Source organism: Hydra viridissima, unplaced genomic scaffold (assembly GCF_058129835.1).
Source record: "Hydra viridissima isolate aposymbiotic clone 2 unplaced genomic scaffold, HvirCarnegie_v1 scaffold_16, whole genome shotgun sequence".
NCBI classification, from domain to species: domain Eukaryota; kingdom Metazoa; phylum Cnidaria; class Hydrozoa; order Anthoathecata; family Hydridae; genus Hydra; species Hydra viridissima.
In genome coordinates this window covers 9,303,874-9,316,495 of record NW_028324315.1, presented here as the reverse complement: position 1 = coordinate 9,316,495, position 12,622 = coordinate 9,303,874, and the positions used below count along the sequence as shown (strand labels likewise).

The window sequence follows — 12,622 nt, the reverse complement described above, 5'->3', positions numbered from 1 at the left end:
CAGTTGTTTGCCCAGAACACCAGCATTTTAAGCAGAGCTGTTCTCCTTTTTCTGACTCTGTTTTAAAATATCCTTTTGAGCATTCATCACATCTTTTACCAATAGCTGCATCCTAAACAAGAACATTACAATGCAGCTATCAATGGCAAGATAATAATTATTACAATTTATATGAAATTCATGTCTAAAAAATAGAAAATAAAGTTTAAACCTAAAATTAAATATCTTACCTGACAAAAGCACTCTCCAGTCCTTGCATCACATTTTTCTTCATTTACACCTCCCATGTGACAATCACATTTCTGACATAAAGGATAGTTAAAAAAACCTTTTTCACATTCAGAACACTTTCTAGAACCAAAATTTTTTTGACACTGGCATTGTCCTGTTATGGAATCGCACACTGTTTTGTTATCAGTTGTACCAATAGAATCACAATTGCAAGGCTGACATCCTATGACTGGATCAAAACCAAAAGTTCCTTTGATGCATCTATCACAATTATCACCTTCAACGCCAGCAGGACATGAGCAGCGACCAGTAACAGGATCACAATTCGAGCAATTACAAGCTGCAAAATTTCAATAAAAGTTTCATTTTTTCAATTTTACTGCAAAAGCAAATTATATATTTATACTTACTCAAAAAAAATCTTGATTAATGAGATCAACTTTTTTTTTTTTTTTTATAAAACTTTCTGCTGTTAAGAAATTAACAATCATTGCAACTGAATTTTTCTTCCACTATTTATTTTTAAAATCTTTTTTAAATACTCAATTCCACAAAAGTAATTTTTATTTTCAAAAAGAGTTTTTATAAACTCAAATTATTATTTAGGCTATATACAGAAATGCTAGATAAACTATCTTTACATCAAATGACTTACGTTTACAGTTTGGAAATCCATAAAACCCCATTTTGCATCTTGAGCAAGTTCTTCCAATTACATTCTTTTTACATGGACATTGTCCTCCTAATGTTGCACATTGAGAACTGTTTGATCCTCTTTCATCACATTCACAACTTAGTGCACCGTTATTAAAGTCACTAGTTAACGTAAATACTGCTTTTTTGCAAAACTCTGTGCTTTTTTCATTAATTTCATAAAAATTCTTTGAGCAAAGATCAGCAAATTCATCAGAAAGTTTCATAGGTTGGCCTTGGTACAGCTCAGGGTCATTAAGTGATCCAGAATTTTCAGGGATCAAATAAACTTTCTCCTAAAATAAAAATATTAATCATTTTCTATAACTTATAAAATATTCTGAAAATATTAAATAAAGTTTTTTTTCTTTCCTTACACAAGTTTTACAAACATGCTTTCTTGAGTTTTGCAATTAAAGCTATAAATGCAGTTCTGGTCTTTAATTTTGATATTAACTTTAATTGCGTATTTAAAATACATCTACCTCTATATAAGTTTCAAATTATTTAAAATCATGTAAATTCCATTAAATATAAATAAATATGATTTAAAACTCACTATCCACCCATTCTTTCCATCAGGCATATCAAAACGTAGCCTAGCTCTGTCAGCTTCGAATAAATATACATCTTTGGTGTCAGTCTGTTTAACCATTTCACGACAACCATTTAAATTTGGACAGTGATTCATGTTTAACTTTCCAGGTTGTATAGAATCTCTGCCTGAATAAATTCCAGTGGAAACTTCAAATGATTGATGATTTGGTTGATAGTAATGAACAATGAGATTATATCGACCAGCCTTTATATCTAAAGTTTATATCTAAATTTTATATCTAAAGTTTAAACAGAAATTACACAAAAAATTTAACAACTCAATTTAACAATAAAGATGAATTACCTTTGTAAGCTTAATCCTGGTTTTAACTATAATCAAATTAAAATTAAAACCACGAACATTAAGACTTACAAAGGTAACACAAGTTAAACAACTATTTACAGAGAGCTATTAGAAAAATAAATTTTGATAGAAAATTTAGTATAATTGTAACTTTACAAAAGATCTTTACCTATTTTCTAAATAATACTGTATTTATAATATGTTTAATTTTATAAATCATAACTTATAAATTCAAAAGAATAATAATAAAACAGCAATTATAACAATGATAATAATAAATAATAATAATAATAATAATAATAATAATAATAATAATAATAATAATAATAATAATAATAATAATAATAATAATAATAATAATAATAATAATAATAATAATAATAATAGTAATAACAATAATAGTAATACTAATACTAATACTAATAATAATAATAATAATAATAATAATAATAATAATAATAATAATAATAATAATAATAATAATAATAATAATAATAATAATAATAATAATAATAATAATAATAATAATAATAATAATAATAATAATAATAATAATAATAATAATAATAATAATAATAATAACAACAATAAGAAGAAGAAGAAAAAGATCAACAACATTAACATCAATAACATATAAACATATAACATAAAAACTTTTACTTTATATTTAATTATATCAAAATTTTGAAAAATACCAGTTATGTCAAAAGAATTTGTTCCTGATGCCAGATATTTGACTTTAACATCAGGATCAATGATGTAACTAGGACGAGGATCTCCAACTTTTGATTCTGGAGATATAATTCTGCTATCTTTGGGAATATCAAACTTAGTAGGTATGCACTTTCCATTTTTTGCAGTGCAATAAAGTTGGGGAGTGACAATATCTAAATTCCATTCATCAAATGGGATAAATGTTATTGAGTCCAAACCAAAAACAGCACCTTGTCGTGGAATTAATGTCAACATATGAGTTCTGGAGTCTGAAATTTCAAATGCATACACATCTTTGTAATCTCGATCAAGTACAACTTGACGACAACCAAAGCTGTATGGACATTTATACAGCCAACCTTTGCCTTGTTGAATGCTAGTACGACTACGAATGTAAATATCCACATACTTTGTTGATTCAGCATCGTGAAAATATTGTAGCAAGACTACATATTTACCAAGGCGCTTAAATTGAAAAACAATATCAAGCTGTTTAAAATCTGGAGAGAACTGGACCATGGCTTGATAATCTAATTTTTCAAGAATTTTGGTATCATTAAAGAAAGGAATTGGAGCTTGCTTAGCTAAGAAAGCTGGATCTTCAGCTTGAATGGTAGTATATCCAGGTTTCTCTAATGGAACATATTGATATATGTTGCAAAAAGGCTCAATTTTTGTAACATCACATGGATTCTGGACTCGCTTGCTAAGGGTTTTTGGTTGAATATATTCTTGAGGTACCAGAACTAAATAGTCCTAAAGTAATCACATAAAAAAACTTAAATTTTTTGGAAAAGTTTTTATTTACATTTTATTGCGTGTGTGCTATTGCAAGAGTGAGTAAACTTGTATGTAAGTTTATTTATTTTAGTTTATCATTTTATTTATTTAACGTTTTTGTATATGTTTGTGTGTTGATTTAATAAGTTTAATTTACCAAAAGTAGGGCAGAATTTGGCGATGTGAATTCAACCTTCCATTTACCAGGTGGCAATGTAAAATATTTTGCTGGGCCGGATGATTCTTTGACTATAGCCATTGAGGTTGTGGCACTTGTGCTTCCTTGGGTTGATGGGAAATTAACTAACCCTTGATACTCTTGACTGCCTAAAATTATAAAATTGTTGTCATTCTAAAAACTCCCACCATTTTTACATAAACAATATATATATGTATATATATATATATATATATATATATATATATATATATATATATATATATACATTCATCTTTATATAAAATGTAAATTTATATAAAATATTTGAGAGTAGATAAAAACTTATTAAAAAAAAAGGTTTTTTATAGAAATATAAAACATAAAACAAAGCTTAACCTTTAAAAACTCTGATATTAGCAGCAATTGGTTGAATTTGATTTAGTCTGTATTTGAACAAAATTTGATATTTTGATTCTTTTGTAACATTTACATCAATAATTATTGTTGGCTAAAAGGAAAAAAAAAAAAGAAAAAGAAAAATAATGAGTAAAAAAAAAACTTTGAAAGTTAACAAAAATTTCTAAAGAATTATTATATGTTATTATATAAAGAAAGTTTAAAAAAATGAAACAAGAACCTGCATGTCGTTGATTGAAACATATCCTCTCCATGAGTACCCAGGAAAACTTGATTCTTGATAATCGAATCTTACAGCATCGCCATCTTTGGTTTTACCCTCCTCAGCTTCTGATTTAATATGCCAAAGAGTAGAAAAATAAAAATTGGCAGCTGGTCTAAAAGTATATTTTAAGAACAAATTTAATAACTGAACAATATATAAAAATTTTAAAAATATTGTAAAAAATAAAATTATTTTTATATAACACATAAATGTGTATACATACATACATACATACATACATACATACATATATACATACATACATACATACATACATACATACATACATACATACATACATACATACATACATACATACATACATACATACATACATACATATATATATATATATATCAGGGTGTTAACTAGCCTGATGGCACCGCGTATAACGCGGAATTCCCAATTTTTCAAAATTTCCCAAAAGTACATAAAATCATTTAAAAAAAACGACTTTTAATTAACAGACTTAGATTTTAAGTGTTACGCAAGAAACGTAGAAATACTTAGTAAACGAAGAAAATAATTTAGTTGATCGAAAACAATTACTTTCTTTACAAAAGAAAAAGCGTAGCAAATCATTCAATTCAAAGCCATTTAAAAAGCGTAGCAATTTATTCAAAAATAAGAAAATGCGTTATTTTTTAATTGACGTCAGTTGTTCTTTAGATTTTTCATTTCACTTTTTATTTTCACTAAAAAATTTTTAAAAGAATTAGAAAGAATTTTGTATTTACAGCCATATACGGTTATTGTAAATAATTGTTTAAACTAAAAAACTTTTGCAATGAACGACCTTTTTTTTTTTTTTTTAACTTGTCAGCCGAAAGAAAATTCCCAATATTATGATAGCGCTGTATAAATTTTATTCCTGGGTAACACTCTGTATATATATATATATATATATATATATATATATATATATATATATATATATATATATATATATATATATATATATATAGACACACACACACATTATTGTTCATATATCAAATCTTTGAACAGAGCCCTAGGTTGGAGTTGATTAACAAACAATAGTAAAAAGATTTAAGAACATAAGACATAAGAAAGGTTTTTTAAACTTGAATCAATCAATGAAGCAATGCTTATTTATTAATACAGAAAATAAAACACTTTTCTATCTCTGTCGAATAAAATTTTACAACAATTTTTATTTAATAATAAACAAGCTAAACTAATCTTAAAAATAATAAAACAAAAAAAAAACTAAAAATGAAAAAACAAAACTTACTGGTCACATTTTTGTCCAACAATATTTGGTTTACAAAAACATTGGCCATCAGTTTGACAATTTGAATTCAAAGAACCTCCAATGTCACAATCACAGCCTAAGGGAAAAATTTGGATATTTATTCTTTATCTAGTACTTCTTTTAAAAATTAAGAAAACAAATAATAAACTACAATAATTAGTTTGAAAAAAACAAAAAATCATGTCATAATTTGTAAATTTAAAAAAAATAATACCTTCACACCCAAACATGTTCTTTTCTTCGAGTTTGTAGAAACCAGGGGAACATTGTTTGCATTTATCGCCATCAACAAACACCTTGCAACCACATTTGCCACTAGCTGAGCAAGATGTTATACCATTGTTTGTACCAGGTTGGAAACATCCACAAGCTTTAAATAAGAAACAGTTCAATATAAAAAAAGTCATAAAAATTATAATTTTATTGAAAGCAACAACTTTGTTATTATGAATAAAAGTATTTATATCTAATATTTAGTATATAACATAATATATTTAATATTTAATATATTTAACATATAGTATAAAGTATTTGTTTATATTTTTTTAATTACTTTTGATTTTTTTTTTTAATTATTATTATATCTAGTGTTGTTATCGACTTCAACTAAATCCACTTAAAGTCAAACAGTTGAAAGAAATAGTTGAAAGTCTAAATTAGTTGACTTAACTCTTAGCTCGCTGCATGTAGCACCACTTCATTAGTATGTTTCCTTTTTCTCATTATAGTACCAGTTGATGGTTTTTAAAACAAAATTTTAAGTAATGTGTTATGGTACTCAGTTAAGTATGCAAAAAAATTTTATAAATCTGCCCCAACCTATCGACACCAATGTTTTTTATTGATAAACTTTTTGGTTAATTTTTTGCTTTAATTGTTGTGAAAAATGATATAAAATGTCCATCTGTATTTTTTTTTGTTTTTCTTTACATTATGATTGTAACTTCCATTTTATTTTGTTTTTTTATTCAATCAAACAAAGAAAATCCTCTTGATATTACAACAGCATGTGCTATTGTAACATTACTACATGCCACCTAGTTTTTTTGTTTACTTTTTTAAACTTCTATTTTTTTCTTAGCATCTAAAAAATAAATTGTCAAGCAACATTAAAGTATACGATTATAATAAAATTTGTTAAAATATTTTGACTAAATCGACTTTTAGTCAACTTAGTTGATTTTAAAAGTGTATTAGCCAATTTTGGTCGACTTTGAAAGATACAGTAATTGATTTAGTTGACAGTTGAATAATTTCAAATTCACAACAACACTAATTATATCTTGAAAAGCTTTCACCGTTTCAAACTTTGAGAGGCGACTTACATTCACAACCAACATCATTTGACTCATCCAAATTAAAAAAGCCTGGTTTACATTCTGAGCATTCTAAGCCTTGCACATTTACCTTGCAGACACATTGTCCCTAAAATGACAAACATTTTTTTCAAAAGTAAATACAGAAAAAGAAGTTATGAAAAATTTTTTTTTTTTAATTTATCAAAATTTTACTTTACTTTTTGCAATATTGCAAAATATCATAAGACTTCTGAAAACATTTCAAAACTCATATTGTACACTGATTTGTATTTAAAAAAAAATTATTGCCTTACATCATTATTGGTACTGCAATCTCCAGACCAACCTTCATGCCCAGAATCAGTTCCAGCTGGATTACAATTGCATCGCTGGCAATTAGGAAATCCATAGAAACCTCTTGAACATTTGTTACATTGACGGCTAGAATAGGTTGGTTTACAGTTGCAATCTCCTGTTCTTTCATTGCAAGCAAGTGAACGAGAGCCTTCACTACTACAGTTACATGGTGCACATGAAGGGTAACCATAGAATCCAGTTGCACAGCGATCACACTTTAACCCAGCATAGTTTGGTCTGCAATCACACTCACCACTGTCAGTGTTGCAAACTGGTGTTTGAGAGCCAGCAACAGAGCACTCACAATCTTAGGAAAAGGAAAAATACAGCCTAACATTAAAAAATGAAAATAAGAAAAGGTTTTTGTAAAAACATAAGATTCCTTATGATTTTAGGATTAAAATTTCAAATTTTCCATTTTCATGTTCATAATAAAATGCAAAAAAAACAATCACTAAAATGTAAAAAGATGGCTGAAACCTTATATTAAGGTTTCAGCCATCTTTTAACATTTTAGCTTGGTCAGTTTTTTTGTAAATCAATTAATAAATAGAAACTTAAAGGGTTTTTCAAAAAAAAAATTTTTTTCCTTAAATACAGAACTTACTGAAACAAGCTGGATGGCCATAGAACATAGGGGCGCATTTTTCACACTTTTCACCATCATAACCAAGCTTACAGTCACATTTTCCATTACCAGGTGCACAAATTGTATCAAGGGTCTTTTCAGCATCACAACCACATTCTAAAATTAAAAACTACAAGGTTGCTGCAAATACTTCTTTTATTTATCACTCTAAAATGAGTCTAAAAAAAATGAGTCTAGAAAGAAATTAATGACTATTAAATAACCTTTACAAAATGGAAATAAGTAAAAACCAGATCCACATTTTTCACATGTTCGCCCAGAAAAACCAGACTTGCATTTGCATTGACCATTTGTGCGATTGCAATTGTCATCTGTTGCTCCAAACCTTGTAATGCAATTGCAGGCTAAAAAAAACAAAAAGTTAACAAAACTAAATTCCTTTTTCCATATAATATAATTTTTATTTTCTACATAAATTTCTATTCAATGTTTTTTTATTTCAAGCTTTTAACTTACGCTGACAGTCTGGGAAACCAAAGTAACCAGGCAAGCACTCGTCACAGAACTTTCCACCATATCCACGCTTACATTGGCATCCAGTGTCAGTAAGTAAAGAACATTGGCCATCAACAGACCCTTTCACATTGCACTCACAAGCTAAATGCAAAATCAGATTATAATATGTAAAATGCTTTTTTCTTTGTTTTGTATATTTTCTTGTTTGTATTTATTTTGCTGTTTATATTTATTTAAGCTTTTATGCTTTTGAATAACTGTAAAATTATTTCATGAAAAATTTTGTTAAATTTATCTTTAAAACTGTTTAACAAACAGAAGCAGAAGAGCATTATTTAATTATCTTACGGAAGCATTGTGGGTATGTGTGAAAGCCTTTGTTACATTCATTGCAATATCTCCCAATATACTGAGGCTTGCATTCACATTGTCCAGTTCCTTCTGCACAGAACCCTGTCGAAAACTGAGTGTCACAGTTGCAAGCTGTTAAAAATAATAGTCTAGTTAAGTAAATGATTTAACAAACAGAGTAAACTGATACAATTATTATAACTAAAATAACAAATTTTAAATTATAATTACTATCAATCTATATTGATTGCTATTAACAAAATTATATATTACTACTACTATAAATTTTTTTAATATAATAGTATAGTAATAAAGATAATTATAAAAAAATAATAATAACAATAATAACAACAACAATAAAAATATTTATCATTATCACTATTTTTATTATTATTATTATTATTATTATTATTATTATTATTATTATTATTATTATTATTATTATTATTATTATTATTATTATTATTATTATTATTATTATTATTATTATTATTATTATTATTATTATTATTATTATTATTATTATTATTATTATTATTATTATTATTATTATTATTATTATTATTATTATTATTATTATTATTATTATTATTATTATTATTATTATTATTATTATTATTATTATTATTTATATTACTTCTAAAAAGAAAAAGTCAAAATAAGGAAAGATTATATAAGATTAACAGGTGCCATTTAGGAATTTAACAAAATCAACCTTGACAAGTATTCACATCAGTTAATTTAACACCAGATGGACGATAGAAGAATGGTTTGCATTTTTCACAATTAATGCCATCTGTATTATGTTTACAATTTTTACATACACCACCACCAGAATAAATTCCATTAACATCAAGACTAAGCTTTCGTTGCTCTACCTCATCATTGTACTCACATTCATTTGTATGATCATGACAGTTACATTCTAGAGATAAATTTCTTATTAAATATATTTTTTCAAGTTATTAAATTTTAGAAAAGTACTGACTTATTTTATAAAGATTTGAGATTAAGTAGATTTTAAAACTTTTGTTAAACAAAGTCTTTATAACTATAAACTAACTTTCACAAACAAAATCATCTTTGTCTCTGCGTGGACGCCATTTTTTCTGAACAAAGCCAGGTTTACATTCCTCACAGCGAGGCCCATATGAATTATATTGACAATCACATTTATACTGACCAACTACATCAGTTGGACGACATTCATCACTGAAACCATTACACATACATCTTCCACCAATAGAAATATCTTTGATTGAGTAGTAATACTAAGGCAAAAAGGCTCCCCATAAAAAAGGTTCTCCATAAAAAAAACTTATATGTACATCAAAAAAATTTATTTATTTATATATATATACATACATATATATATATATATATATATATATATATATATATATATATATATATATATATATATATATATATATATATATATATATATATATATATTCATACCCTTCTGGTGACAGTAGGATCTTGTAAAGAGAGTGGCAGTAAATCATCAAGTAGTGTTTTAATATCCATGAAACGAAGTCGGATATTAGATGCACTAGTCCATTCCTTAACAGAAAATGGTATAAACAGAATTTGACAATATACTTGTATGCATGTATATATGTATGTATGTATGTATGTATGTATGTATGTATGTATGTATGTATGTATGTATGTATGTATGTATGTATGTATGTATGTATGTATGTATGTATGTATGCATGTATGTATTTATGTATGCATGCATGCATGCATGCATGCATGTATGTATGTACAAGTATTTATTTATTTACATATACATTCTCTAATAGCAAGAGTTAGTTAATACCTGGAGTGTTTTACTGTAAGAGAAATTTGATGCACCAGGCCTGCCATTAATTAGTGATATATGAATCTGTTCAAAGAGCAATGATAAGTACATGTATATAAAACCCCAATATAAATTCAAACATTTTTTAAATAAATTAAACTCAGAAGCAAGTTAGCTTTAAGTTAACATATACAGGTTCTATGCTTATATAAACCATGTTTTATAAATAAATTTTCATCCCATATATAACATATTTAATTAACAGAGATGTAAAAGGTGTAACATGTACCTCTCCATTCTCAAATGGGGGAATCGATGAATATTCAGTGGAACAAATCACTGTATCATCACGTACAATAGGTAAATATGGATCGATCCCAAAATAACTTTTACATTCTGAAGAACTTGATGCAAAATGGTGCCATGGAGTGTAAGTTTTTCCTCCATCATTAGACCTTTCAAGGGACCAAACACCAGGTCTTGGTGAATTCGCCGATTTGATAATAACATATGCAACATGGAACAACTAAAAAAAGATATCCCTGATCCGAAATATATGTAAAAAAATATATTTCTCTATTATTATTTCAAGTAGAACTGAAATAGGGCTAATCCTTTTAAAAAAATTGTTCCTAATAAAAGGAATTCTTCAAAAAGAAATTTTTTTCTTGCTAAATAAACTGTAAATGCGTCTCATTATTTTGTTTATTTTTATTTATTTATTTTTTCTCGCTTTACGAGATTTTTTGAGCAGCAAACGTGATTGTTCATTCTAAAATTTATGGTATCCAATTCTAAGTTTGTCCTTCTCAAATAAGTTTAACAGTCTTACAATTCTTTTTACACTGCATATGGTTATAAGTATCTATAACAGTAGTTATAATTGCAAAATTTTAAAAAGTAAAAAGTTTGATACACCATGAAAAAATACTCTTTTAATATATCAAGTTTTTTTCCCGTTTATAAAACGAACATCGAACAAAACGAACATCGAACAAAACGAACATCTTTTTCTTAAACGAACATCTTTGAACATTTTTATAGCTGAAAAATAAAGAATTTTAATTTTGCTTTTTTTCGTTTAACTAAAATTTTAGGTTTAACGCATGTTATGAAAAGCGATGCTGTATGCTTGTTATGTTTTGATACAAGTATACAGCAGCTCCTATAGAAAAGGGGCAAGGGCCTCTCAAACCTTCAGACGTCAATATAAAACAAAATATTTTAAGAAAATGCGTTATTTAGCTGGTGACTAAAACATCGCCATGGCAAATTTAATGGATTTACAAAGTGCAACGTCTCGGTTAAACCATTTAATTTTTAATCGTAATTTTTTTTTTTTTTTTTTTTTTTTTTTCACACGTTTGGTAAAAACTATTTGGGTAAAATTTTTGATAAAACCCCAAGATTGTTGATACTTGCCTTGGGTCTTTGTATTTCCAATAATGTATGCTAATACAGCCCTTTGTTTTAACAAAGCTGTCAAATGTATTAAATACATTTGTTTTAAGGTTTTTTTGTCTTTACTTATTGTATAGAGGAGGGCGGAGGGCGGAGGGGGAATCTTAGAAATAAAGATGTAATGAAGCTCATTTATAAATTTGCTTTGGAAAAGTTTTGATAAACAAAAAGCTTATTTTTAATCATGGTGTAGGTTAATCATGTTGTAGATTTTAAAAAAATTCGCAAACCTGTCCTAAATCGATGGTTACATTCACTTGTTTATACTTTAACGATCTAGATAAAGGAGGTGACTGCCACCATCTATTTGATCCATCGTTAGCATTCCTGATATTATGATCCTTGGCATCCTTTCCATCAGAATCTCCAAAATCGCCGGGTACGCAATGACTGCAGCTCAATCCTTTTATTCCAAACTTGCCAGGTATTCCTGCCAAAGTACAGTAGAGCTCACCTGGTTCTCCTCTAGGTGGAATATAGTCTTCACCACACGTTGCGGATGCTGTAATTGATTTCCCCTTAGCAATGTCAAAATAGGCAGGTTCCAAAACAGTTTGTGTAGAAACCACCTCTAGCAGAACGAAAAGCAGTAGCATTTTAATACATAAGTTTCTAAATTAGCATAAAAATTTTTCTTGTAATTTAAATTTTCCAATCATTAAAATTTTATGCCACTTTTAATTTCTCCCACTTCCAGTTTACTAGCTAATAAATGAAACAGAAATAATAAAATTGCGTTATTTAGTAAATTCTTCGGTGTCAAATTTCTGACAGCCTTGTATTTTGCTCATGTTATTATAAAC

At 27.0% G+C, this 12,622-nt stretch overlaps 1 protein-coding gene across 1 annotated transcript in view; it reads right to left on the bottom strand.

Moving 5' to 3' along the window:
* The window catches only part of LOC145191495 (laminin subunit alpha-like), a 25,785-nt gene extending 13,163 nt beyond the window's left edge, over nt 1-12,622 (bottom strand). Inside the window, exons 1-22 of the mRNA XM_090074090.1 lie at nt 12,050-12,622; nt 10,648-10,884; nt 10,377-10,442; nt 10,010-10,114; nt 9,612-9,819; nt 9,264-9,473; nt 8,546-8,680; nt 8,198-8,338; nt 7,945-8,085; nt 7,700-7,837; nt 7,050-7,399; nt 6,763-6,862; nt 5,652-5,807; nt 5,417-5,513; nt 4,117-4,273; nt 3,876-3,987; nt 3,477-3,646; nt 2,521-3,295; nt 1,484-1,734; nt 887-1,220; nt 231-571; nt 1-112 (exon numbers count right to left, since the gene is read on the bottom strand). The exon at nt 1-112 is cut by the window's left edge and continues 25 nt beyond it. Coding sequence (XP_089930216.1) covers nt 1-112; nt 231-571; nt 887-1,220; nt 1,484-1,734; nt 2,521-3,295; nt 3,477-3,646; nt 3,876-3,987; nt 4,117-4,273; nt 5,417-5,513; nt 5,652-5,807; nt 6,763-6,862; nt 7,050-7,399; nt 7,700-7,837; nt 7,945-8,085; nt 8,198-8,338; nt 8,546-8,680; nt 9,264-9,473; nt 9,612-9,819; nt 10,010-10,114; nt 10,377-10,442; nt 10,648-10,884; nt 12,050-12,415 — 4,702 coding nt within the window. The 5' untranslated portion in view covers nt 12,416-12,622. The remainder of the gene's footprint in view (nt 113-230; nt 572-886; nt 1,221-1,483; nt 1,735-2,520; nt 3,296-3,476; nt 3,647-3,875; nt 3,988-4,116; nt 4,274-5,416; nt 5,514-5,651; nt 5,808-6,762; nt 6,863-7,049; nt 7,400-7,699; nt 7,838-7,944; nt 8,086-8,197; nt 8,339-8,545; nt 8,681-9,263; nt 9,474-9,611; nt 9,820-10,009; nt 10,115-10,376; nt 10,443-10,647; nt 10,885-12,049) is intronic.